Genomic DNA, 27,470 nt, shown 5'->3' on the forward strand with positions numbered 1-27,470 from the left:
AGAAGGGGCGAAGGAGAAGAGTAGTTGAGTTTTATCCGGGGCCTCGCAGGGCCCTTCACCCAGTCTCGCAAAAATACATTTAAAAAAAGTTATGATCTTTTGGTCAATATTCACCAATTACAACTGAAATACTAATATTTTTATATTTAATTTAAACTGTGTTCTTACTTTTAACAGTTTAGAAAGTCACAGCTACACCCCTTCTTTAACTAAATTGAAATGTCAAAACCCATTATTCTATCACCAAGCTTGGCTAGTACATGGTCTTGAATAAAAACATTTTTATACCCAATTCATTTAAAAGGAGTAGAGGCAATCTGAGTCCAGACACTTCTTACTTGGTTACACAATTTAATTGCAGTATTAATTCATAAAATAATAAAGTTACATTCAAAATATGATGGAAAATATGACAAGAACTTTAACCTCTGTGTTATAGCACTTGGGCTTCAGTCAGCAGTTGAACTGATAGTGCCTTTTAACTCAAATTCTTACCTGATGACCTGTTCGTCCTTAACCTGCCTCAACATGGGCGATGCTCTCTCTCTCACTCTCTCTACTGCCCCTCTTTGACCCTGACATAATCATCAGACCAAATACTATTATCATATGACTGCATCACATATGCAGCAGCACCTCCAGTACCCGCCTACTGATATACAAACAACATTATGTAGGTAAAAATAATCCTAATGATTTTATAGTTAATTTCCATTATCAATTGGTTATTTTATTTATTGTTTGATAACATTTCAACAAAAAAGGGAAAAATTGCCTTTAAAAAAGCTGTAGCATAGCCTACGATAGATCTATTATTAAGGCGTATTTCAAGTGACATGGGTTCCATAAAAAATATATATTCTTCTTTTAAATTGCTATTGTAGAAATAGACTTGTCATATGTTATTATTAATTAATAGCTAGGAAAGGAAATCCCCTCGGCATTACTGATGCATTCCGAAGCCGATGGAAAAGGTACCCTACCGTACTTTGGGTTACTGGGTCGGCCTACATTATAAGGCTTCTGGCGCCTTCTATTGACCACATTAATACACTGGTAAATCTTTGGGCGGGCTATTTTAAAAAGGTACAAGTCTGTCTGTCTTTATTAGAAACGTTTTGGGGGACTGGGAATATAGTGCTAAACATCTGAAATATGGGGTAAAAAACTCAAAAACATAATAAATCATACTACAATGTAAAGCCTATTTCTTATCAGTCACTCTAATAGTCTAACATTTGTAACAAGCTTTATACAAAATCTCAGCAAATCTTACAATTTGTATACATTAAAATGTGTACAAAATGTAAATTTTTGACATAGAAAATGTGTCAGCTAAATTTGTAAACCTCCCTCTTCATCTGTCTTGGAACATGTAGTTCTTCGCAGATGGAATTACATATGAACTACACATCCCTACACCCGCGTTAGTTACCATAGCAGCGAGAGTTTAATTTGTGTTCCGCCATGGCTAGCAGTCCGTCTAGAGTTTTCGCTGCTTTATTACCCGCCGCGGGAGATATTTACCGGGACGAAAACGAACCAGGGATGGGGGGACACACGGTTACTGTTCAGCGAACCCAGAACAGCGCGCGGGAGGTCCAGGTGACTGGGAGCGCAGAGGCCTCGTGCCCAGCCGACCGCGCTACTGTTTCCGTTAGTTTTAGAAACAGCAAGGAGTCGGTGAACGACGTCACCAACAGCATCTCAAGGAGAGTAGAGTACATTCTACAGACCCTGAGACAACACCATGTCAAGGTAACTTAGAGTTCATACAACCATAGATATCCTATTAAATGACTAGATGGGCTATGTCATAAAGCCTTTAAAGTTCCAGAATGGCTTTGAAAATGGCAGCCATATTGTTCAGGGTCAAATTCAAACCAGAAATTGGAATGAATGGCAGTAGAGACGTAATCCTTATTATACTTATGCAGGGAAATAAAAGTAAGGCATGTGATTTATCAGAAATTGTGTAATAGAACTGTCAACCTAAAATAGTCATATAATTATAAATACAGTTTATAAGTGTTTTATACAAATGTTCTGTATAAATAGCCTCTAAAATATGAAAACAGACCATAAATGTATACATTTTAGTTCTTGGAAAGCTGTGAGTGCTATTGTATGATACAAGTATTTGATACAAGTACTTGTTGCATTTACAACTTGTCTAAGTTCTATAATCAACTTATTTCCTCCAGTGTATGTATGGGCATGGATTGACTGCAGTGTTTGAATGGAATATTGGCATATTGGCAGTTCATTTGAAAAATAAATCCATTGACTCATTCCTCTAAAACTGGCTGCCTAGCTAGCTAACAAACTTACAGTGCAGATAGATTCTTCAAATTCATTATTTTACACAATATCTTATCACAGCACTAGCAAACCAGAGTTGACCAACTCAGTGTTTTTTTTGTTTGGACCCCGGCAGCAGCTAATTGGGTATCCTAATAAATACAAAACAATGACCAAAATGTCTGACATTTATCCCATCATATGAAGGATCATGTCTATTCTAGTATTATAATTCCTAATTATATTAGTTCAAATAACTTTTAATATAGATATATTGGCATATAGGCCTAAAACAATTCAATAGGATATCTATTGCTATTGGTTGCATAGGTAATTTCATATCCCAGCTGTGTAATTCACTATTTCAACTCCAGGACTCCAGTACCTCCAAAAGCACAATTGTTTTTGTAGCCCCGGACAAGCACACCTGATTCAACTTGTCAACTAATCATCAAGCCCTCAATGAGTTGAATCTTCTGCGGATACAACTCAAATGTGTGCTGGATTGTTGGGGGTACTGGAGGAGTGGAGGTGGGCAACTGGTGTAATGCAATGTCAGTGACATTGACAGACAGACAGACAGACAGACACAGGGCAAACATACAGTCAGCACGCTGACTGACTGACACAGCTGTCTAATCACTATAAAGTAGGATGTTTGAAGATTTCTATCCTCCCTCCTCTCCACTCTTCTTCTCCTCCTCTCACCCCGCAGGGGGAAGAGTTGACAGTGACGAGACACATCTACAGAGCTGATGACCTGTACCACATGGAGGCTCTGGTAGGTTCCCTGTGCTGAAATCCCTAAACTTGTATGTACAGACTGAAGTAGGCCATGCATTAACATGGGAAAGGATTGGAGAATTATATTCTAGTCCATGCCTACTGTGAGAAGTCCAGCAGATAGCTGCACATGATTGATACTCACCCTGCACTAACATAAATAACATGTGCATATCTACTGCTGCTAAGCTTCCCAGTAAAGCAATAAAAACAATTAAGCATCCCAGAAGAAAAGTGCTCAAAAAATAGCCCACGTTAACATATGTAACTTAAGAAACAAGGTTCATGAAATCAGTGGTGGAAAAAATAACCAATTGTCATACTTGAGTAAACGTAAAGATACCTTAATAGAAAATGACTCAAGTAGTGAGTCACCCAGTAAAATACTACTTGAGTAAAAGTCTAAAATTATTTGGTTTTAAATATACTTAAGTATCAAAAGTAAATGTAATTGCTAAAATATACTTTATCAAAAGTAAGAGTATAAATAATTTCAAATTCCTTATATAAAGCAAACCAGATGGCATCATTTTTTTTTTTTTTACGGATAGCCAGGGGCATGCTCCAACACTCAGACATAATTTACAAACAAAGTATGTTTTTAGTGAGTCTGCCAGATCAGAGGCAGTAGGGATGACCAGGGATATGCTCGTTCTCTTGATAAATGTGTGAATTAGGCAATTTTCCTGTCCTGCTTAGCATTCAAAATTCAATGAGTACTTTTGGGTGTCAGGGAAAATTTATGGAGTAAAAAGTACATTATTTTCTTTAGGAATGTAGTGAAGTAAAAGTAATCAAAAATATAAAAAGTAAAGTACAGATACCCCCCAAAAACTACTTAAGTAGTAGTTTCAAGTATTTTTACTTAAATACTTTATACCACTGCATGAAATCAATAATTTGCTAGTAACAGATGACATTCATATTCTGACTATCTCTGAAACTCACTTAGATAATACCTTTGATGATACAGTGGTAGCAATACATTTACAGAAAAGATAGGGGCGGCAGGTAACCTAGTAGTTAGAGCGTTGGGTCAGTAACCAAAAGGTTGCTAGATCGAATCCCTGAGCTGACAAGGTAAAAATATGTTGTTCTGCCACTGAACGAGGCAGTTAACCCACTGTTCCTAGGCCATTGTTGTAAATAAGAATTTTTTTCTTGCCTAGTTAAATAAAGGTTAAATAGAAATGCCAATGGTGTTGCTGTTTATATTCAGAACCACATTCCTGTAAAGATTAGAGAGGATCTCATGTTAAATACTGTTGAAGTAATATGTACAAATTAAATGTGTCTTCCGTATTTCACCCAACCCCTCAATCAGAGGTGCAGGGGGCTGTTTTAATCGACATCCCCGTCATCGGCGCCCGGGGAACAGTGGGATAACTGCCTTGCACACGATGGCAGATTTATACCTTGTCAGCTCGGGGATTCAATCCAGCAACCTTTTGGACCAACATTCTAACCACTAGGCTACCTGCTGCCCCATGGATAACATGTGTGAAATGCTTGATAATGTATGTGATCAACAGAGAGGTATATTTTCTGGGTGATTTAAACATTGACTGGCTTTCATTAAGCGGCCCACTCAAAAAAAAAGCTTCAAACTGTAACCAGTGCCTGCAACCTGGTTCAGGTTGTCACCCAACCTACTAGGGTAGTTACAAAACAGCACAGGAATTAAATCATCAAATTTATGTATTTATCACATCTTTACTAATGCTGCAGAAATTTGCTTGAAAGCAGTATCCAGATCCATCGGATGTAGTGATCACAATATCGTAGTCATATCTAGGAAAACCAAAGTTACAAAGGCTTGGCCTAAAATAGTGTATAAGAGGTCATACAATATGTTTTGTTGTGATTCCTATGTTGTTGATGTAAATAATATATTGGTCTGTGGTGTGTAATCAGGAATAAACAGACACAGCATTTGACACATTTATGAAATTGCTTATTCCAGTTACTAATAAGCATGCAGCCATTAAGAAAATGACTGTTAAACTTAAATCCCCATGGATTGATGAGGAATTGAAAAATTGTATGGTTGAGAGAGATGAGGCTAAATGAATGGCAAATAAGTCTGGCTGCACAACAGATTTGCAAAGGTATTGCAAATTGAGAATCATGTGACTAAACTGAATAAAAATAAGAAACTACACTATGAAACAAAGATGAATGACAAAGAATGATAGTATAAAGCTTTGGTGCACCTTAAATTACATTTTGGGAAAATAGCAAACTCAGCTCCATCATTCATTGAGTCAGATGGCTCATTAATCACAACACGAACTGATATTGTAACTACTTTAATAATTTTTTCATTGGCAAGATTAGCACATTTTAGGCATAACATGGCAGCAACAAATGCTGACACTACACATCCAAGTATAACTGACCAAATTATGAAAGATAAGCATTGTAATTTTGCATTCTGTAAAGTTAGTGTGGAAGATGTGAAAACATTTTTTTTATCAACAATGACAAGCCACCGGGGTCTGACAACTTGGATGTAAAATTACTGAGGATAATAGCGGACGATATTGCCACTTCTATTTGCCACATCTTCAATTTAAGCCTACTAGAAAGTGTGTGCCCTCAGGCTTGGAAGGAAGCAAAAGTCATTCCCCTACCTGAGAATAGTACTTTACTGACTCAAATAGCTGACCAATCAGCCTGTTACCAATCCTTAGTAAACTTTTGGAAAAAATAGTGTTTGACCAGATACAATGCTATTTTACAGTAAACAAATTGACCACAAACTTTCAGCATGCTTATAGGGAAGGACATTCAACAAGCACAGCACTTACACAAATTACTGATTGGCTGAGAGAATATAATAATAAAGACTTCAGTGCGGCTTTTGACATTATCGATCATAGTCTGCTGCTGGAAAAAAAAACAGCTATATTGTGGATAAAGAGTTACCTATCTAACAGAACACAGAGGGTGTTCTTTAATGGAAACCTCTCCAACATAATCTAGGTAGAATCAGGAATTCTACAGGGCAGCTGTCTAGGCCCATAACTTTTTTCAATCTTTTCTAATGACATGCCACTTAAAGCCAGTGTGTCTATGTATGCGGATGACTACACGTCAGCTACTATGCCAAGAGTGTGCAAAGTGGTCAAGGCAAAGGGTGGCTACTTTGAAGAATCTCAAATATATTTAGATTTGTTTAACACTTTTTTGGATACTACATGATTCCATATGTGTTATTTCATAGTTTTGATATCTTCACTATTAATTATACAATGTAGAAAATAGTAAAAAATAAAGAAAAACCCTTGAATGAGTAGGTGTGTCCAAACGTTTGACTGGTACTGTACTTAAATGTTTTTTTCCATATCCCATCTCCCCCTGAGAATGGGGCCAGGTTCAGCCATTATCAGCGGTGATCTTGGCGCAGTTTGTGATAAGTGCCTTGCTCAAGGGCACAACGACATTTACCTTATCGGCTCGGATTCGAACTAGCGACCTTTCGGTTACTAGCCCAACAATCTTACCGCTGTGGGTGTGTGTTTTTACAGGTGATGGTGGTGTTCTCAGATTTTGGTCAGATGGAGAGAGTGTGTATTGTTCTGTTGGAGAAGCTGGATAAGAGTGTGTGTGTCAGCACACCTCACTTCTACCACAGTGAAGAGTGTCTCAGCCTATTGAGGTAACACACACACACACACACACACGTACACACACACACTATACTATCATAATAATGTGTGTGTGTGTGTGTGTGTCCAGGCGGAGCGTGTGTGTAGCAGCAGTAGAGAATGCTCGTCTGAAGGCGTCTGAGATTAGCAGCATGCTGGGACAGACTCTGGGGCACCCCCTACTGGTCAGAGAGGAAGAGGCCACGGAGAGAGATGGGGGGAGAGGAGGAGAGGGGAGGGTGGGGGAGGGGGTACACAGGCCTAGCATCAATGTGACCTCTCGTGTGTTTGTCACCTTTAACCTCCGACACAAAGACAGAACCAGGAAGAAGATTTGAAGACTACATTACCCATCTACCCCGTCAGCAAAGTGCAAACACACACTCCCTCACAATCACACTGTAGATATGAAGACAAAAACGAGGATGGACAGTCATTGTTTTGTTTAGAATAATATTTATTCAAGCCTTTCCTCAAAGCTTCTGTCCATAAACATGAATGTCAATAAATTATGTAAATGTGGCTGTTCTTGATTCAAGTTTGAGGTCTTTATGATATTCTGTCTTTAATTTTGTTCTGATATGAAATACTGTATGACATCTTCAGTGATGTAGTGGTTAAAACAGTAGGTGGGTAAACGCTGATCACAGTTTGCAGCTAATAAAATAATGCTTCCTATATTTTCAATGCATTTTTCCGCAATAGGTGGCTAAATGCGTAAAAGCCTTTTCCCCTCCACTAAATCACTGTGTGAAATTAAATTGATCTTGTGGGGGAACAGAGAGAGGAGGTGTCCTTTTCTTTACATCTACCGTCCAGTTAGGTGTCCCACTGACACACACACACACACTCTTGTGGTCCCTGTCTGTCAGTCTTCAGGGAAGATCTCTTGGAGCCAGGGCTGCATGATGAACCGCTCTCCATCAAAGTGTGTGAAGTACTGTTCTAGGGTGCGGATCTCCGGCTGGAACACACACACACACACACACACTCGGAGGTTCAGTTAGGGTTAGGTGTGTATATGTATGTTTGAGTGTGTCAGTTTGCCTTCAGAAAATGTTAAACCCCCTTGATGTTTTCCACATTTTGTGTTAGACTGAATTTAAAACGGATTCATTTGAGATTGTGTCACTAATCTAGAGGAAAACCTGGTAGCACAGGCAAAATCCTAAAGACAAATTCACCTTTCAGCAGGACAATAACCTAGGCCAAATCTCTACTGGAGTTGCTTACCAAGACGACATTGAATGTTCCTGAGTGGCCTACTTACAGTTGACTTAAATTGGTTTGAAAATCTATGGCAGGACCAATTTGACAGAGCTTGAAGAATTTTTGAAAGAATGATTGGCAAATATTGTTTAATCCAGGTGTGCAAAGAAATTAAGATATTTACCCAAAAAGACTCACAGCTGCAATTGCCACCAAAGGTGTTTAACGTGTATTGACTCAGGGGGTTGAATACTTATCTAATCAAGTTAAGAGTGTTTTATTTTTCATACTTTTTTTCAATTTTTTTCACTTTGATAAGAGTATTTTGTGTAGACCTTTGACAAAAAAATGACAACTAAATTAATTTTAATTCCACATTGTAATGCAACAAAATGTGGAAAAAGTAAATGGGGTTGAATGCACAGTGAGAGTGTGTGTGTTCGTTCGTGTTCCTACCCTGGTTCCAGTGACCCGTTCCAGCCTGGTCTGAGGCAGGTATCCCACTAGGAAAGAGGAGGGGCCAGGACCGCTGAATAACACCTTATAGTGGGGGGTATTCTCTGCGGTAACCTACACACACAAAGTGAGAGGTGAAGGTCATAAATTCAAGCTAGAATCCTTCAATTGTTTAACTGCCACTTCCGTTAGTGATATTACAGTACAACAACGATGTCCCTCGGACATCATTGCACAAACGATAGAACAGCAGCATGTAGGACCTATTGCAATTGTTATTACCTTGACGCTCCCCAGCTCTGTTTCGTCAACAAAACAAAAACGACGGTGGGGCGGACAGTGCCACCGTTTTTCCCTACTGTGGATTCCATCTTTAAAGAGCAACTGCCCCTAAAAACCAACTTCTCCTTTTGAAAACAGCCCATGTGGCATCGATATGAGTCAAACATTTATTCTAGTGTCAAAATTCACTACAAAGTGTAAATCGGATAATTTGTCATAAAAGTCACTCTAGTCCAAAACTGAGTTTTGTAAGTAAATTCATCACGACTTACTTGAGGATTTGGTAATGCATTACTTATGTAACGGATGTGAAATGGCTAGCTAGTTAGCGGTGGTGCGCGCTAATAGCGTTTCAATCGGTTACGTCACTCGCTTTGAGACCTTGAAGTAGGGATTCCCCTTGCTCTGCAAGGGCCGTGGCTTTTGTGGTGCGATGGGTAACGTTGCTTCGTGGGTGACTGTTGTTTGACTGTTGTCGATGTGTGCAGAGGGTCCCTGGTTCGCGCCTGCGTCGAAGGGACGGACTAAAGTTAAACTGTTACACTTACATGCCCACTTTTGCGAATTATACAATTGCCCAGTGACAACACGTTTGTAGTCCGCCCCCAGCTGCCATGTTGTGAAGTCTCCATATGGGTGCAACACACACACGTCACCCGGCAAATATGTGGTAAAATGGGCTTCCATAAAGTTGGCACAAACTTACAATGCATTTCAACAATATTGCCAGATGACCAGGAATGGATTACATCAGACAGGTTCACGTCTGTGATTGGTGTTGGTGAGTATGTTAGCTAAGTGGACGGTTCGGACTTATATGTGGACAACTACAAATACCTAGGTGTCTGGTTAGACTGTAAACTCTCTTTCCAGACTCACATTAAGCATCTCTAATCCAAAATTAAAATCGGCTTCCTACAAGGCATCCTTCACTCATGCTGCCAAACATACCCTTGTAAAACTGACCATCCTACCGATCCTCGACTTCGGTGATGTCATTTACAAAATATCCTCCAACACTCTACTCAACAAATTGGATGCAGTCTATCACAGTGCCATCCGTTTTGTCACCAAAGCCCCATATACTACCCACCAATGCGACCTGTACGCTCTCGTTGGCTGGCCCTCGCTTCATATTCGTTGCCAAACCCACTAGCTCCAGGTCATTTACAAGTCTCTGCTAGGTAAAGCCCCGCCTTATCTCAGCTCACTGGTCACCATAGCAGCACCCATCCGTAGCACGCGCTCCGGCAGGTATATCTCACTGGTCACCCCCAAAGCCAATTCCTCTTTTGGCAGCCTTTCCTTCCAGTTCTCTGCTGCCAATGGCTGTAACGAACTGCAAAAATCACTGAAGCTGGAGACTCATATCTCCCTCACTAACTTAAAGCACCAGCTGTTCGAGCAGCTCACAGATCACTGCACCTGTACATAGCCCATCTGTAAATAGCCTATCCCCATACTGTATTTATTATTTATCTTCCTCCTTTGCACCTCAGTATCTCTACTAGAGGTAGACCGATTATGATTTTTCAATACCGATTATTGGAGGACCAAAAAAGCAGATACCGATTAATCGGCCGATTTTTAAAATGTATTTGTAATAATGACAATTACAACAATACTGAATGAACACTTACTTTAACTTAATATAATACATCAATAAAATCAATTTAGCCTCAAATAAATAATGAAACATGTTCAATTTGGTTTAAATAATGCAAAAACAAAGTGTTGGAGAAGAAAATGAAAGTGCAATATGTGCCATGTAAAAAAGCTAACGTTTAAGTTCCTTGCTCAGAACATGAGAACATATGAAAGCTGATGGTTCCTTTTAACATGAGTCTTCAATATTCCCAGGTAAGAAGTTTTAGGTTGTAGTTGTTATAGGAATTATAGGACTATTTCTCTCTATACGATTTGTATTTCATATACCTTTGACTATTGGATGTTCTTATAGGCACTTTAGCATTGCCAGTGTAACAGTATAGCTTCCATCCCTCTCCTCGCTCCTACCTGGGCTCGAACCAGCAACACATCGACAACAGCCACTCTCGAAGCAGCGTTACCCATGCAGAGCAAGGGGAACAACTACTCCAAGTCTCAGAGCGAGTGACGTTTGAAACGCTATTAGCGCGCACCCCGCTAACTAGCTAGCCATTTCACATCGGTTACACCAGCCTAATCTCAGGAGTTGATAGGCTTGAAGTCATAAACAGCGCAATAACTGCTGGCAAACGCACGAAAGTGCTGTTTGAATGAATGCTTACGAGCCTGCTGCTGCCTACCATCGCTCAGCCAGACTGCTCTATCAAACCATAGACTTAATTATAACATAATAACACACAGAAATACGAGCCTTTGGTCGAATCCGGAAACTATCATTTCGAAAAACAAAACATTTTTTCTTTCAGTGAAATACGGAACCGTTCAGTATTTTATCTAACGGATGGCATCCCTAAGTCTAAATATTGCTGTTACATTGTACAACCTTCAATGTTATGTCATAATTATGTACAATTCTGGCAAATTAATTACAGCCTTTGTTAGGAATAAATGAACTTCACACAGTTCGCAATGAGCCAGGCTGCCCAAACTGCTGCATATACCCTGACTGCTTGCACGGAACGCAAGAGAAGTGACACAATTTCCCTAATTATAAGAAATTCATGTTAGCAGGCAATATTAACTAAATATGCAGGTTTAAAAATTGATTGAGTGTGTGTACAGGTGAGTTTTATACAGGTAACGAGTTCAAACAGGTGCAGTTAATACAGGCAATGAGTGGAGAACAGGAGGGCTTCTTAAAGAAAAACTAACAGGTCTGTGTGAGCCAGAATTCTTACTGGTTGGTAGGTGATCAAATACTTATGTCATGCAATAAAATGCAAATTAATTACTTAAAAATCATACAATGTGATTTTCTGGATTTTTGCTTTAGAATCTCTCACCGTTGAAGTGTACCTATGATAAAAAATTACAGACCTCTACATGCTTTGTAAGTAGGAAAACCTGCAAAATCGGCAGTGTATCAAATACTTGTTCTCCCCACTGTATATACTTGTGTATTGATTTTAAAGAAAGGCATTGATGTTTATGGTTAGGTACATTGGTGCAACGACAGTGCTTTTTTCGCAAATGCGCTTGTTAAATCATCACCGTTTGTCGAAGTAGGCGCATTGATTATATGCAACGCAGGACACGCTAGATAAACTAGTAATATCATCAACCATGTGTAGTTAACTAGTGATTATGTTAAGACGGATTGTTTTTTATAAGATACGTTTAATGCTAGCTAGCAACTTACCTTGGCTTCTTGCTGCCCTCGCGTAACAGGTAGTCAGCCTGCCACGCAGGCTCCTTGTGGAGTGCAATGTAAGGCTTGTGGTTAGAGCGTTGGACTAGTAACCGGGAGATTGCAAAAACGAATCCCAGAGCTGACAAGGTAAAAAATCTGTCGTTCTGCCCCTGAACAAGGCAGTTAACCCACCGTTCCTAGGCCGTCATTGAAAATAAGAATGTGTTCTTAACTGACTTGCCTAGTGAAATAAAGGCGTAAAAAAAAATACATAAAAAAAAATATATATATATATATATATATATATAAATAATTACAAAAATAAAAAATATGAAAAATAAAAATATATAAAAATATATAAAATAGGCAAATCGTACAGATTCCAAAAATACAGATTACCGATTGTTATGAAAACTTGAAATCGGCCCTAATTAAATCGGCCATTCCGATTAATCGGTCGACCTCTAATCTCTACTTGCACATTCATCTTCTGCACATCAATCCCTCCAGTGTTTAATTTGTATATTGTAATTACACCAGTTGGTCAGCGCATGCTCGGAGTACACGTCCTGGTACTCCGCCTGGCTCTGCGGCCTTGTGAATGTTGACCTGTTTTAAAGGTTTTACTCACGTCGGCTGCGTGAGTAGCCTTTAGCTACGTGCGAATGTTGCGTTTTCAATGGCTTCTTTATTTTTACATGGTTGAAGACATAAAAACTATGAAAAAAAAAAAATCACTCATGGAATCATGTATTAACCCCAAAAAGTTTAAAAAAAAATCAAAATATATTTTAGATTCTTCAAAGTAGCCACCATTTGCCTTTGACAGCTTTGCACGCTCTTGGCATGGAACATTCATGTCTATTTTGTGATGTCATTAAAAAATTTACATTAACATAACGAAAACATTAACTTGAGGAGATTTTACACTGTTTATATATATATCATGTTTACATCCTTCACGTGGTGTAGAAAATATCAAGGATGAAGAGAATGTTTGAAGATTGGGTTGTGATTTTATTTCTCTAACGAGATCATAGTAATTAGGATACTTTTCCTCATAACTTTCCTCGTAACTCTCCTTTATGCACATCACTCTGGGGACTTCCTGCAGGTAACCATGACATCCACCAATCACCCCCGTAACTTAATCATTAGTGGTACTGAGAGTTCCTCTAATTTCTTTGATGCTGTATGAAGGCATTGTGCCATAGGATATTTGACACAGAGAGGATGATAACCTGCTGCTGTCTATTGGTTAGAAAGATGGTTCTATACTGAATGTGTGTGACAATCATTGCTAAACAATATGATTAGTGAAGGTAAGGGATAAAGTGAGAACCTATAGAAGGATAGCTCTCCTCGAGGTGGGTTGGGCATGACATGACAGCAGGCTGTTCAATACTGAGCCATGCTGACTGACAAGTGGTATTGATTGGTACAGGGCAATTTAATTTGACTAAATGACTATCCATAGTTGCCTCTTGATACAGCTACGGCAGTCTTAAAATGGACTGTTACTTTGAATGCAACTTTAAGATGTTAAAAAACATTTGAACTCCAATTGAACTCTGACATTTCCTGACATCTTACTTTCTTCTCTCTCACTCTAGTTATTCTCAGGAGACAGGTCAGTGTGTGTAGAGGGAACACGTTTGACCAGGTGGAGTCAGACTTCTACTTCATCGCCCTGGACCACTATACCAACAAGGCAGAGGACGCCAAGTTAGGACCAATGAGTCACCAGCTTATTTTATGCCTTACACAGTTCCGCACATATCACTCCACCTTCCTCAAACTCCAGTGCCCTACTTTTGTTTACCATTTTACCAATGTCTATGGATTGTACTAGGATTTGAAGTTGGGACATTGACTCCATACTAAATCTAATTCCATCTCCTATACTGTTCTGGCCTCTCTATAGATTATGCTGATGTCCCGTTGTAAGAACCTGGAGAGCTCCATTGGTTCTGAGGGAGGTGACGTGGCCACAAACAGTGCCTGGGACACCTTCCAACGCTACTGCTGTCTGGAGAACAGCCAGAAGGTGGTCAAGACATCTGCTGCAACTTCATCTTTAGTGTGTCAGCTCTGCTGCACCTGGGAGCTATGGCACCGTTTTCCCAACAGTCATGTATGCTTAAACATACTTGTGTGCTCATTTATGTGTTTAAAGAGTCAATCAGTAGTTTAAACAACAACAACAAAGTGGATCTCCCAGCCATGTTTCAGTAAAAAGCTGCGGGATGGGGCTGTAGAAATGTAACCACCCTCTCTAATTCATAGACAGAGCTATGGCTGCAAGAACTGACCATCACGCATCCTTCAATAGATGTATTTATTTTTGTTGGAGGAGACGACCCAAGGTTCCTCGCCTTGGACCTCCTTCAAAGGATTTTGAGAAGGATGCGAGGGGTTAAGGAGAGATGAATTGGGACAGAGCTCACTTATTCTGTTTGCACTGATATCTTTGTTCTACTTGTGCCGTTTCCACAGATGGCCCTTGCTTGCTGATAACATCTGATCCGACTCTCCCTGCGATTTGACTCCTGCATTACTAACTTTATTCAATAAAACTTCGAATGCCAAATTTAAATGAGATTGTCTATAAATTACAATGGTAGTTCCCACCCAATCAGACAATTAAAATCGGTTTTCCTCAGTGCAATGTTTGGTGAATGCATGGTGTCGTTTTGTCCTCAGTCCTCCTTTGAATGCTGCGTGTACTGATTCAGTTCTAAAACAACCTTCGTCAAGTCCATCCTCAACTCCATAACTTCAACGGATTGTCCGGTCTGCTGAGGGTCATTGGCTGCCACCTGCCCTCCATAGAGGTTCTGCACGACTCCAGGGCAAGGAAGAGATCGCCGCCGACCCCTTCTACCCTCTCTTCCAAAGACTCCGCTCTGGCAAACGTTTCAGGTTAATCACGACCAAAACCCTGCCACCTTGAACAGTTTCTTCCCCCCGTGCCGTGGCCCTCACCAACCCGCCAGCTCGGCCACGATGATCCTCTCATCCATGGACTTCGCACTATTCATCCACAGACTACGCACCATCATCCCTGAACTGCACATCTCTTACATGCATCATTTATAATGTAGCTTATAAATGTTCATATAAGCTACATTTGCGCGTGTGGATCTGTGGAAATTCTGCATCTATATTCTGTTTATTGTACTGGATGAACTGTATCAGATTCTGCCCTTTGTCTTGTTCTGCGCTCTCTCCCAGGACCCGTCCTCTGCTCGCTAGACCACATCTCTCTCCACTCAGTGTTTGCTTACGCAATGATGCTTCATCTTCACCATCTCGTACATGTTCAACTTTTTAATTGGATTTGACAACATACACCTGGTGGGTGATAGAGGACAACAATGTTAAGCTTGAGTGGACAAGTGACAGCATGGAATTTAAGTAAGGAGATGAACAGGTGAGAGCAGGAGAAGAGAGAATCTCCATTTAGGAACAATATGTACACCCTGTGCCACCACCGACCGGATGACTGAGAAAACGTAGTCAGATTAAGAAAGCTGCTCTTTGGGGCAATCCATGTCAGGGCCAAAAAGTAAAAGGGACTGAAGGGCAGCATAGGCTGAAATGAACTCTGCGTTCCTGACCACAGATCAGCAGTTCCAAACAACGCCAGAGACCAGGAATTTCACGTGGTTTGTGCGCACAGGGTACACTAAATTAGAATGGTTGCAGTCAAAGGGTGGAGAGCGTCTGTAAAGACTACAGGGAGAGGAGCGAACTGGGATATGAACGTTTCCAAAGCTACAAAAGAGTGAAATGAGAGAATCTGAAAATAACTAGGTAAAAATACTCAATTAAGAGAGTGGTGTGGAACCTTGCCCTCTTTTCTTCCTCGAATATATTTCTTTAAATTTTAGATTTGTGTAATTCTTGAGAATTTTGATACTACTGCACTGTCGGAGCTAGGAACACAAGCATTTCGCTACACCCGCAATAACATCTGCTAAATACGTGTATGTGACCAATAAAATTAGACTTGATTTAACACAAAACAGTCCGTTTTGGCAATAGCCTTAGTTGAGATGAATCCGCTGCTTACAGCTGCTGAGAAAACAGGAGAGACTGATGTACTAATGGCCTTGCAAAAGGTGAAGAGCACACCTCCCAGTACTAATTGCTGATTGCCTAGGTTGATATGTCAATCATCTGTAAGTTAACAGCAGTCAGCACATCAAGTAGGCAGCACTTAATGTAGACAGCCCTAGCTAGCAAAGATACATTACTAAACAACAGATAGACAAAATTATACTTACCACTCCTGGAGATATCAGGAGTCTTTTTTACATTTTAACCTTACTTTACCAGGTAAGTTAACTGAGCACACATTCTCATTTATAGCAACGAGGGAATAGTTACAGGGGAGAGGAAGGGGGATGAATGAGCCAGTTGGAAGCTGGGGATGATTAGGTGGCCATGATGGTATGAGGGCCAGATTGGGGATTGGGAAACCCCAGGACACCGGGGTCACCACCCCTACTTTTACGATAAGTGCCATGGGATCTTTAGTGACCACAGAGTCTAGACATCCGTTTAACGTCCCATCCGTTAGACGGCACCCTGTGAGTTGAGCGGTTGGAAATCATTGCTCTACGTCCATTCCAACCACTACACGCTCACAGGAAAAAACTAACAAAAAAAAACTGCCACTCCAAATTCACTCCAGTCATTAAAAAAAATAAAAAAAATAAAAAAAAAAAAATCACAATTTAACCAACACCCATCTATTTTTCTGACTACATGGACCTACCATTTGGTTAAAAGTATTTTAATAAAAACATGACTAAGGTGCTCATCATTTCAAATAGGCTACATGTCATATTAATATAGCCTATTTTATAGATAATAGAACAAACAAAAATGATTTTCAGTTTATAAATACTTTGCTACAATGACACAGTTATCTACGCAGCTCGTTCCTTTCTTTTAGCATGTGCACGTAGTAAGTACACCATCATGCTTTCGGGATACGTGTCTTTTCAGATTCCAAAATGATTCTTTAGGTTGTGGACACTACATCACTGTACTCGCTCCTTTGCTCTTCATCTTTGTAAGTCACCTTGATTTTGCACCTGTGCATTTTATCAGTTTCTTTATGAAAACATTTAGCAAACTCTATGACAGTAACTAAAGCAAGGGGCTATTAGCAGCACACGGCCTACGAAAGCATGCGGGCCTGGCATTCCCTGATCTCGTGAAGTGAGCGCTACTGGAGCGGGTGAGAAGGCCGATGCTCCAGCCTTTGGGGATCACGCTCAGCTCTCCAGCTCCGCTCACATGGTCTGCACAGGGCAATGTCCCCAATTACTGCCCTGGGATATTTTGGGGGAGACCAGAGAAAAGAGTGCCTCTTACTAGCCCTCCAACACCATCTGGTATCCCATTCAGGGACCAACCCTGCTTAGCTTCAAAGACAAGCCAGCAGTAGGGTGCAGGGTGGTATGTTGCTGGCTATAGAATGATAAGTATAGTCAGATAAACTGATACCTGACATGTTAGCGTGGTGGGAAGATCATGACCCAAGAGGATACCATGAACCAAGAGGTTGTGAGTACAAATTACAGGTGAGGACATTCTGCTCAACCTTAGTAATGCCTGTGTACTAAAACATCAGTCTTAAAGCCTAGGCATTAGGTTCAAAATTGTCAAAGAAACTAACTCAGAAAAGTGTGCGCGCATTAATAAGAGGCCTGTTATAACAGTTCTGTGTATGTAGAATGACCCCATGATGTCTGGGCACTCAGCCAATACTTGACAGAAACTAACTGGTCCCTCTTAAGTTAACTGGAGTCAGAGTAAAGGTTAAATCCTGCACACCAATGATAAAGCTATTGTTCTGTCTGGAGCCTGTTTCTGGGCCAAAGATTCATGTTTTGTGTGTGACCAAATCATTTTTGTTTGTTCTATTATCTATAAAATAGGCTATATTAATATGACATGTAGCCTATTTGAAATGATGAGCACCTTAGTCATACATGACCTGGGTCGACAGTCAAAGGCACTTGAGCTACTGTTAGAGGAAGTATGACTGGAGTGACTTCCTGTCATTCTGGCCCCTATTGTCCTCACTGAGTTGTGACAGACTGAGGCAACCTTTTCACACAGTCACGTGTTTTACAGATGCTTGGATGGGGTAGCTTGACTGTATAAATGATCCTGTACTCTTTGTACAGGAGGCTCTCACTCCATCTCACCTGCGTGGGTTGGGCGACCAGGCTCCACATTATAATACGTTTTTAATAAAAGTAATACCTTTTGATTTTGCCTCTTCTCGTTAGTTAAAAAAGGTAGAATTTCCACCACAATGTTCAATAATAATTCCTTTATAAATGAACATGCACAATGCAATCATCTACGACTCTACGTCAAAGTGTCTTAAATATGTCAATTGGAAACACCATGCTAAAAGCACTGTGTGGGAGTATCCCTAATCTTGCCAACAGAAAAAAAGAGCCATGAATGGATTAATGGTTCACCAATCAGGGCCTTGATTGGCTCGGCAACAGTAACAAGGCACGATATGTAATGAAAACAAATTTGGTGGAGAAAGTTTTTGGAACCATCAAGTGACATCCTTGAAAACCGATAAATAAAAGGTATTCTTGCAACGTTCCCAAGAAACGTGTCTAGAACATTAATGTCTTACATTCGGAGATCATGGTAACCACGTTCTGGGTAAGTTCTATTTGACGTGGTAATGGAAACATTCCTATGTAAATGTTAGCTAATGACCTAATGAGACTCTTGAAGGAACATTCCTCCTGGAAGGAGCTTTGAATTGGTCAGTATCCTACAGAGTGGTCTGCTTCTGCATCTTACAACTGCCTGTAGTTATTGTACTCTGCCTCCTGGACCCATGGGTTGAGGCACCCTGGCATATCCAGGATGGAGTGTCATGCACTCCACCCCTCCTGCCACCTGACTGCACCTGTCCATAACCTCTAATATATGACATAGATGGAAGGGACTTCATCACCCACTGGAGAGTTGAATATAGAACCTCACCCAGAGAGCTGTGCAGGTCAGTGTGTGGTTAAATAGACGTGAATGGGGAGTCCCATAGGGCGGCACACAATTGGCGAAGCGTCGTCCAGGTTTGGCCGGGGTAGGCCGTCATTGTAAATAAGAATTTGTTCTAACCGACTTGCCTAGTTAAATAAAGGTTGAATGAATTAGAATGCCATTCTAGATACGCTCAAGCTGGGCAATGCCATTGTATAGCCTACCACTGTAGGGATATTAGTAGCTTTGGGATTTCTCCCCCAGGAAAAATTTCAGTTGATAAGAGACAAAACTAGCCAGTTATAGAATATTGTGTTGTATGACAGCTGAGCTGACTGAAGACCACAGGCATTCAACTTGCAGTTGATATCGTTTCCATGGTAACATGTCTTTACATAACAAAACTTTGAAACTAAGTTTCAAGATACTTTCTTAGCAAGGTGTTGTAGAACGAGTCTCTTATGAAACACATTCCAGATCCTCGTTCTTGCTATCTTGGCATAACTTTGATTTGACAGAGAAATAGCTGCAGCTGGCTAGTCTATCTATCCCCAACCTATGCTAGCTAACTGCTGTCAGCATGGCTAAACACACGGTCAGAGCAGGCTTTAGCCGACATAGAACTGAATTAGCTGACCATCGAGATGACGAGTCAGTCAGGAGGGGAGAAGTCCTCCACTTCAAAACATCTTTCCATAGCAAAGCTACCTCCTCATTTGGGTGCACCCTGCTCATCCACTCTGGGGGGGCTCGGAGCTCTGGGTCCCAGCTGACGATCACCCCGATCATGTGACCATTCCGCTCCATGACGACATCACCCACACGCAGGAAGACGAAGGGGGGGCGCGGCCTACGGACCGACCGGGAGGCTGGGGGGATAAAGAGAGGATATGTGGTAAAGTAAGAGAGAAGAAAAAAGGAGGAGAAAGGAGAGGTTCATACCAATCAGACCAGGCCAGTAACAGGAAGTAAACCAACCCAGACTGGTTCTGCAGGGTTTCTCCCCTTCATTCCTGACTGGCAGACACACCAAGAACAAACACACACACACACCTCCAAAGAAGCCCAGGTCATTGTCTTGCAGCATGACCTCCAGAGCAGGAGACTCTCCAGGAACCTCTCCCTCCTCTTCCCCTGCCACCAGCACCCTGGGAGTTAGACAAACAGTGTTACCATGGCTGCTTCCAAAATGGCCGCTGGGGCCTGGGTCAGTCTGCAGGTAGTGGATACTATAAGTTGGTGTATAATGTAACAGAGTGTACATTCAGTATCACTCTGTCAAGGGAATAGTGTTCTTTCTAACAAAGATAATCTACATACATTTCAGGATGTTGTGTATCCCTGGTAATAATCAGAATTAATGTAAACATAACTCGTACCCCAAAAAGTTGGTCTCTTGGCACAACTTTCCACGCATGGTAAGTTTTTTATTTTTTTTTATTTTTTTTTTTAGACAGGCCCTGTTGTTAGCTCATATCCCGGCGATAATGCCTTGCATTACGCCTGGGAAGAAAACACTTTTATTTGCTCAACTTGCTATTGACTCAACTTACCAAGGTAAACACTGACTATATTAACCCACACAGCTACAATGATGCACTTTAATGCTAGTTTTAGGAACTCTATTGAAGCTTAGAGACCCCAACTAATGTATAGAATGATATACTTTGGTTTAGATACAAGCATCATGAAACCTCCGACATATTAATTCATTTGACAATTATTTATTTTTTTACTTAACTTAGCACCTTTTCCACGTGTTTTTTTCCTTCAGACTCCATGAAATGATTACCTCTTCCTAAATATTTGGTGAAATTATGAATTGTGTGTATGGTTTCCTAGAAACATGGGTGGCTCAACTTACCCCACTCAACCCTACAGTAGGGGGATCAAACTCAATTTCTGGACGACCGAGTGTCTGCTGGTTTCTGTTTTTTCCACTGTGTCCAATTAAGACCCAGACAAAATGGTCAGGGGAGGTCCTAAATAATCAATTACTTTAATTGATCAAATAAGTACAAGGGGGCAGTGAAAACCCACAGACGCACAGCCCTCCAGCAATGAGTTTGACACCTCTGCTATAAGGAGTAGTGCTGTAGAATTACTAGAGGTAAATGTGACGTACGTGATTCTATCCATAAGGTCTGCGATCCACTCTGTCCAGACAGTGGTGTTCAGGTAGGACTTCCTCCACTCACCCCACATACCCAACAACCTGGTCGAGACAGACACATTAATAACCCTAACCTCTTACCCCTAACCCTAGCCCCGAACAACTCGGTCCAGATGGCGGTGTTCAGGTAGGACTTCAACTCAACCTAGATACCCTGGTAGAAACAGACATGCATTATAATAACCATAACCCTGACCTCTAACCCCTGATCACAGATACCCAGAAAATTGCAGTAAAAACAGAAACATTGTTAACCGTAATCCCACACCCTGCAGTCAGATATTTCACTTATAATATTAGGAGAATAAAGGTCAAAGAAACGCTCTCATATGCTGTGCCATGTTTGTTGCTAGATTTAGAGAGATGGTGGCTCTCGGAATGGTGAGTCGTAGGGGTGTGCTTGCAGATGAATGAATGCCATGCCATTAGGGGGTCTGAGCGGACCGTTACCGTTTGGTGGCATGGTAGCGCTGCGCCACAGACGCTCCGGTCCACCGGGAGATGAGGTACTGGGCTGGTAGCGCGGAGAGCAGTAGGGTGAGCTGCAGGATGGTTGCCACCGTTAACTGGGGCATCACAACACCTGACCTTACCAAACAGAGCACAGGACAGAATTATCAGTAGGCTAAAACTGTTGGTGCCAGCAGGTAGGTATGCCTGCCGTAGGCTATATAAATAAATAAATAAATAATTTGAGCATAAGTTAAATTGAGATAACCATATATATATGGTTTTCTTTCATAAATAGCAACTGAACCAAGCAGGCCATGACTATGAAAATGGCGTATTCTGAAACAGGTGTGGATGTAAAATGGTTGTTTTTTTTAAATGGGAGAAAAAAATCTAAATACAAGATTTCGGATTTAAATCTTCAATAGCCAATTTGACAGGCTGTTTGGCTCATCTCAGTGAGGAAGACCTTAGCAGATGTTTCTGGTTAATAAACAATGTCATGCTGGTGGGTGGTAACTAGACTTGGGAGGTATCCAGATTATCATACCAACCTTGTGCCATAGCGGGATTGTCGGTAATACCAGCACTGAACACAAGGGACGTTATTTTCTAACCCCCCCCAGCCTCTAATAAAGGTTAGCAATGCTATAAAGTGCATGTAATATCCCATAGAGAATGCTAACTAAATACTAATGAGCGCATTGCAAACATTTTATACAGTCTAACTATTTTCAGGACAGACAATCCAGCTCAGAAAGTTATACAAGTAACTTAGACAGCAAGGCTCCTGATCCAGGAGGGGATTCTCTGCTGTTACGAAACTAAGCTTGATTTTGGAACAAGCTTACCACTTAGCTAAATGCTACTAAATTAGCAAACCAAAATGCACAACTGCAGAGAATTTAGCACATTTTAGTAAGTTAACATTTATAAAGATATCTAGCTGGCAAACATTTACTTGCGAATTCCATCCTGTAACTAGATCACCAGTCGTGTGTGCGCTGCACAACTGAGTGACTCACAAGGCACCATTCTCTCGTCGTTGTGTAAACAAACATCACGTGACTTCAAAATGAAAAATTGTGACAAGAGAAATTAAGAACGAGATCTTTATCTCCTAACGTAATGCACGTTGACTGCAGGGATTTACTTAAGTAGCTACAAATATTCCCATTTATAAAAATAAAAAATGCAACGAAATAGTTTAAGTGATATTGAAAGAACAACCCGTGGAAATGTCTAAATATACGGTATACCGCCCTGGCCTAGTGGTAACATTAAAATAAAACCCAGCCCTGAAACTAAAATAATTTTTATGTCATATAATAGGAAAAAACATCGCAGTCACATGGATTTGCATGAAGTGGGCAGTTCAGATTTATCATACTTTCATCAATAAGTCATCATTTTTGTCATTGTGCAATATCAGGGTAAGCTCTGGCAATCGTCTTTCAACTCAAAAAAGTTGATTCCTACTGATGTAAACAAACAAATGATATAATTGTGAATCCATGACAGAATCCATGACAGACTATCCAGGTGAATCCAGCTACAACCCCTTATTGGTGTCACTTAAATACACTTCAAATTAGAGTAGATGAAGGGGAGGAGACAGGTAAAGAAGGATTTTGTATGTGTACCAGTCAGAGGGTGAATGTGCAAGTCAAAATCCTTAAGTGCCTTTGAACAGGGTCGGTAGTAAACAAAGTGTGCCATGACTATGAAAATGATATACACTGAGTATATCAAACACTAGGAACACCTTCCTAGTATTGAGTGTTCCTAATGTTTAGTATACTCAGTGTATATCATTTTCATGGCACACTTTGTTTAAGAGCTATAGAAGATTTTTTACTCCCCCCCCCCCCAAAAAAAAGTGTGGATTGTTGTCTGTCCACCCCCGATTCAGAAGTCAACCATTTTCATAGTCATGGCAAACTTGGTTCAATAGCTATCGGCCAGAGAAAACCGAATATCCAATGTAAAACGAATTTAACTTCGGTGCATATGGTCCATTTTTATTAATTGATTACATTTTGTCATAGCTCAACTGCCATATGGAAACATAGTCCTATTCTATGCAATAACTTTTTACTGTTCATCCACCCAAATCAAATTGTACTGGTCACATTCACATGATTAGCAGATTCTTGTAAACCCATAACGCAGTCATGCATTTTTTCATTTGCAGAAGGCACACACTTATGCTATGATGACACAAACCAACTGACAGCTTTCTAAACCTAGCAGACATATTGGAAACCTTATCTTACCGTGATTATAAGAAATCCCGAGTCAAATCAACTTTTAAACAACTATCTGTCTGACATCGTTCCTGAGGAAGGCGACTAGTAAAGTCAGTTGACAGCAGTTGTGCTGTGGTGTACGGAACAAGCCATGGCGCGAGGAGAAACAGCTCAGTGGTTTCGGTGTCCCTCGGTAGTTATATTTACATACATATGTCCGGCAAGCGCACCTGCATATTTACATTGACAAAATTGTCAATATCGCGTGTCCAATCGCTGCAGTCCACGAAATACCGGCGCGCCTCGCCACGACAGGAATGCAGGAACCAATGGGACGCTCGAGGGAGGGGCGTTCCTGCAGACTGGAATGCCCACATGCAGGAACTTAGTATATATTATTTTATAAATGAAACAGGAAGTCTGTCAGAAACTTGAGACATGCTACACAAGGCTACACTTCAGAATCATGGGCAAACTGTCAATCTTTTTGTTTGTTCTTTCATTTTACACCATTGTTCTTTCATTTTACACCGTCAACGCAGGTAAAATGGACTACTAACTTAATCTCAAACTCATTTAATTACTTTTATGTCATAAAATGTTAAGGTCCATAACTGTGTATAACGTCACTCTTTTCTCAGGTTCAGGATCACATTCTCTGTGGGCACTTGCAACATACATAATCGGAGAGACACCTTTCCCTGAGTTTACGGTTGTGTTGATGTTGGATGACGTTCAAATAGGTTACTATGACTCCAACATTAAACAGTCTGTCTACAGGGGTTACCATATTACAGACAAAATGAATGACGAAGCTCAGGACGGAACTTATGTACTTGGAACTATGTACCACCACATGAAAGAGAGATCATTTCGCCTAAAGCACCACTTAAATCTTACGGAAGGTGTTCACGTTCAGCAAAGAATCGGTGGCTGTGAGATACTGCACAATGGTGAACCGGCCCTGATCATGACAAAGAACTCTTTTAATGCAATTTTTGCAGATTATGCGGTATATTACAACATGACACATTTTACATATGATTCTGGGAAACTACTACTAGGATATAATTGGATGAGGCAAGCAACTGAAAGAACACTTTATGCTAATGTTTGGCTTCCTATTTGCATCAACACACTGAAAAAATTCCTGAACAGAGAGAACTTTGTGATGCGGAGAGTGCCTCCCAGACTCAGGTTGATAAAGAAAGAGGTTTCTGGAGACCTCCAGGTGATCTGCCTGGCGTTTGGTTTCTACCCCCGCCACATCAACTTGACCCTGCTGAGAGACGGCCATCCAGTGGCAGAACAGGAGCTGACAGGGGGCGAGGTGCTGCCTAGTGGAGATGGGACCTACCAGCTGAGGAAGAGTATTTATGTCAGTACTGAGGAGCTAAGGGAAAGACACAACTACACCTGCACTGCCTCTCACCTCAGTCTGAACAACAAGCTGGATGTCAGTTGGGAGTCTGGGGCGGAGAGAGTTCACCTATTCATCCTCTCAGCTCCACTGGTGATGGCGCTGATTGTTATTCTATTCTGCATTTTAATTTGCCTCACAAGAAGGATACGCGCCGCTTCGTAGAATTTGTTGCAACTAGCCAGCGTTGATGCATTAGAGGCCGATGAAATGAACCTGTCATCACATTCTGAGATATCATCTTTTTTGGGGGACACTGATGCGACTTTGTCAATTCACAATGACACCTATGACTATGAGAGCAGACACAAAATGTGCCAATCATTATTTTATTATTGGTTGATTTCCCAACCTCAACCCAACAACAAACAACTAATAAAGGATCAGGTTGTGGAGACTGTTGACAATTACATATATCTGGGCATTGGTCCAGATTTGCATGTATATATTTTACATTAACAAAAGTAATCTTTTCATAATTATTTCAAATCATGACTTTATATTAATTACACAATACACTTTATATCTGTGTTGTATTTCCTGATATCCAGTATCTAAACCAGGAGACAGTGGCGTGTATTCATGGGTGCCAAGGGAAGCCAGGCTTCCCCAAAGACTTTACCAAGAAAAAAATCATTCAATCATTTTATATTGAGTCTCTGTGATTCATTTTTTTTTTTTTCAATTCTTAATTTGATTAATGTATTTCACCGGAGAAACCATCCGAGCGAGCGAAACAGCCCCTCTCTGTCTCTGTATGTGTAGCCCATCTATCTGATGCTGTCTGGTCAAAAATAGTATAATATTGTTGCTGCCCATAACATTGAATGCAAGGGAAGCCAGCAAGTATTTGGCTTCCCTTGATTAAAAAAGTATAAAATAATAGCCAATCACTGTTGAGCGAAACTGAGCAAGCTCAACTGGGAAGGGTCCTGGTGCACCAAAAAAAAAGTGTCAAGGGAAGCCAGTCTGGATTTGGCTTCACACCAATCACATCACATCAAAAGCCAAACATCATGGACAGAAAAAACTTGAATTGTTGATTCTCGTTGTGTTGTTGTCCTCCGGTGGATAGCTAGCTAAAATTGTCCCTTTCCTAAATTAGCCATGGATGGAGATAGGGATTTTGACTTGTGGTTTTATTTAATTCTCCGCACTGGCCAATGATTATAACGGCGATTTTTGATCCAACCATAAATTCATACATTGTGCCTGTTACCTGAGAGGATGGAAGTTCAATATGTAGCTAATGTTAACTAGCTGGCTCATCATCGTTGCCCATGAAAGGAAGATAGGCTAGCGAGTAAGCATTTTAGCCAGGTAGCCTAGGACAACAAAACTAAAAGTGTGTACTGTATGATAGAGTCATAGACCGTTTCAGGAACGGGAAAGACAGGAGGAGGGCATTGGCGTTTCTCTACAAGTAGGGTGAGTTAACATGTTTTTTCTACAAACAAATTAGTACATGAACAGCCACATCATATTTTGCTGATGTTGATTGGACTAAATTGTTTTTGGTATATTTTAGTTGTCTCTGTATTAGATTAAGCATAGGTGATTTGATGATGTTGAAATGGTGCTGGAATAGTATAGGCAGCTTCTGTTTAATGCGGTAGCCTAACTCTCCGTGGTTCTAAATCAATAGTTGTTTAGTAATCCAAAAATGTTGGAAACATTAACTTGCTTGTCCATGCTGTAGGTCATGTAACTAACTGTTTGTTACATGCAATATGCTTTGTGGACTTCACCGAACAGATGTTGCTCTCTGGTTTTCTGATGAAACAAATGTGTTGTTGAATTTATTCTGCCATTGTGTCTTCCTATTGTCTCGAAATTAGGCCTATATATCACGGTGGCAAGGCATATGAACTAACAGGTTATAGAGGGAACAATGCAATTATCACAACACATGGGTTGTAATATGGCTATTTTTTTCTGGCTTGGCTTCGGCAGTGATTTTACCCACACACCGGTACTGTAAGGAGAATCATGTGTATGAGGTCTGTTTATTATTGGAATGGCTTTACATTGTCTCCATGTTTTGTATTGTATGTGGTGTATGCAGTATGTTCATCCTGCACAATAATACCTTTATTACAGACAATGAAATGTAGCCTAATTGATTAATGTATTGATTCAAGTTAACTACAACATTAATTATGAG

At 40.6% G+C, this 27,470-nt stretch overlaps 3 protein-coding genes across 5 annotated transcripts; 2 read left to right on the forward strand and 1 right to left on the reverse strand.

Moving 5' to 3' along the window:
- Positions 1 to 1,410: 1,410 nt before the first annotated feature.
- On the forward strand, positions 1,411 to 14,575 carry irak1bp1 (interleukin-1 receptor-associated kinase 1 binding protein 1). Of its 2 annotated transcripts, XM_055918015.1 has the most exons (4): positions 1,413 to 1,758; positions 3,017 to 3,082; positions 6,615 to 6,745; positions 6,826 to 7,256. In XM_055918015.1, the coding sequence occupies exons 1-4, from the start codon at positions 1,468 to 1,470 to the stop codon at positions 7,070 to 7,072; spliced, it is 735 nt and encodes a 244-aa protein (XP_055773990.1). In that variant the 5' UTR covers positions 1,413 to 1,467; the 3' UTR covers positions 7,073 to 7,256. The 2 variants fall into 2 exon arrangements, with proteins under 2 accessions (XP_055773991.1, XP_055773990.1); XM_055918016.1 differs by lacking the exons at positions 6,615 to 6,745; positions 6,826 to 7,256 and adding an exon at positions 13,904 to 14,575 and having other exon boundaries at positions 1,411 to 1,758.
- Positions 5,378 to 24,140, reverse strand: si:dkey-261l7.2 (uncharacterized protein LOC569751 homolog). 2 transcript variants are annotated; one of them, XM_055918018.1, is made up of 7 exons: positions 23,914 to 24,140; positions 21,638 to 21,775; positions 21,140 to 21,229; positions 20,068 to 20,162; positions 19,723 to 19,883; positions 8,400 to 8,513; positions 5,378 to 7,698 (listed from the first exon to the last, which is right to left on the reverse strand). In XM_055918018.1, exons 2-7 carry the CDS (start codon positions 21,760 to 21,762, stop codon positions 7,603 to 7,605), a joined length of 681 nt encoding a protein of 226 aa, XP_055773993.1. In that variant the 5' UTR covers positions 21,763 to 21,775; positions 23,914 to 24,140; the 3' UTR covers positions 5,378 to 7,602. The 2 variants fall into 2 exon arrangements, with proteins under 2 accessions (XP_055773993.1, XP_055773992.1); XM_055918017.1 differs by having other exon boundaries at positions 21,638 to 21,770; positions 23,914 to 24,139.
- A 160-nt stretch (positions 24,141 to 24,300) lies between these two features.
- On the forward strand, positions 24,301 to 27,108 carry LOC129851464 (major histocompatibility complex class I-related gene protein-like). Its single transcript, XM_055918019.1, has 2 exons — positions 24,301 to 24,428; positions 24,528 to 27,108. The coding sequence occupies exons 1-2, from the start codon at positions 24,353 to 24,355 to the stop codon at positions 25,469 to 25,471; spliced, it is 1,020 nt and encodes a 339-aa protein (XP_055773994.1). The 5' UTR covers positions 24,301 to 24,352; the 3' UTR covers positions 25,472 to 27,108.
- Positions 27,109 to 27,470: the final 362 nt, after the last annotated feature.

This window comes from Salvelinus fontinalis, chromosome 3 (genome assembly GCF_029448725.1).
Source record: "Salvelinus fontinalis isolate EN_2023a chromosome 3, ASM2944872v1, whole genome shotgun sequence".
Classification (NCBI taxonomy): Eukaryota; Metazoa; Chordata; class Actinopteri; order Salmoniformes; family Salmonidae; genus Salvelinus; species Salvelinus fontinalis.

Coding starts and splice junctions, on each gene's coding strand:
- si:dkey-261l7.2 (XM_055918018.1), bottom strand. CDS start 21,762: ATGCCCCAGTTAACGGTGGCAACCATCCTGCAGCTCACCCTACTGCTC. Junction 21,230..21,637: donor CGCTACCATGCCACCAAACG/GTAACGGTCCGC, acceptor TGTCTCGACCAG/GTTGTTGGGTATGTGGGGTG. Junction 8,514..19,722: donor GGGTGCACCCAAATGAGGAG/GTAGCTTTGCTA, acceptor TTGTGTGTGTAG/GTTACCGCAGAGAATACCCC.
- LOC129851464 (XM_055918019.1), top strand. CDS start 24,353: ATGGGCAAACTGTCAATCTTTTTGTTTGTTCTTTCATTTTACACCATT. Junction 24,429..24,527: donor ATTTTACACCGTCAACGCAG/GTAAAATGGACT, acceptor CTCTTTTCTCAG/GTTCAGGATCACATTCTCTG.
- irak1bp1 (XM_055918015.1), top strand. CDS start 1,468: ATGGCTAGCAGTCCGTCTAGAGTTTTCGCTGCTTTATTACCCGCCGCG. Junction 1,759..3,016: donor TGAGACAACACCATGTCAAG/GTAACTTAGAGT, acceptor CTCACCCCGCAG/GGGGAAGAGTTGACAGTGAC. Junction 3,083..6,614: donor TGTACCACATGGAGGCTCTG/GTAGGTTCCCTG, acceptor GTGTTTTTACAG/GTGATGGTGGTGTTCTCAGA.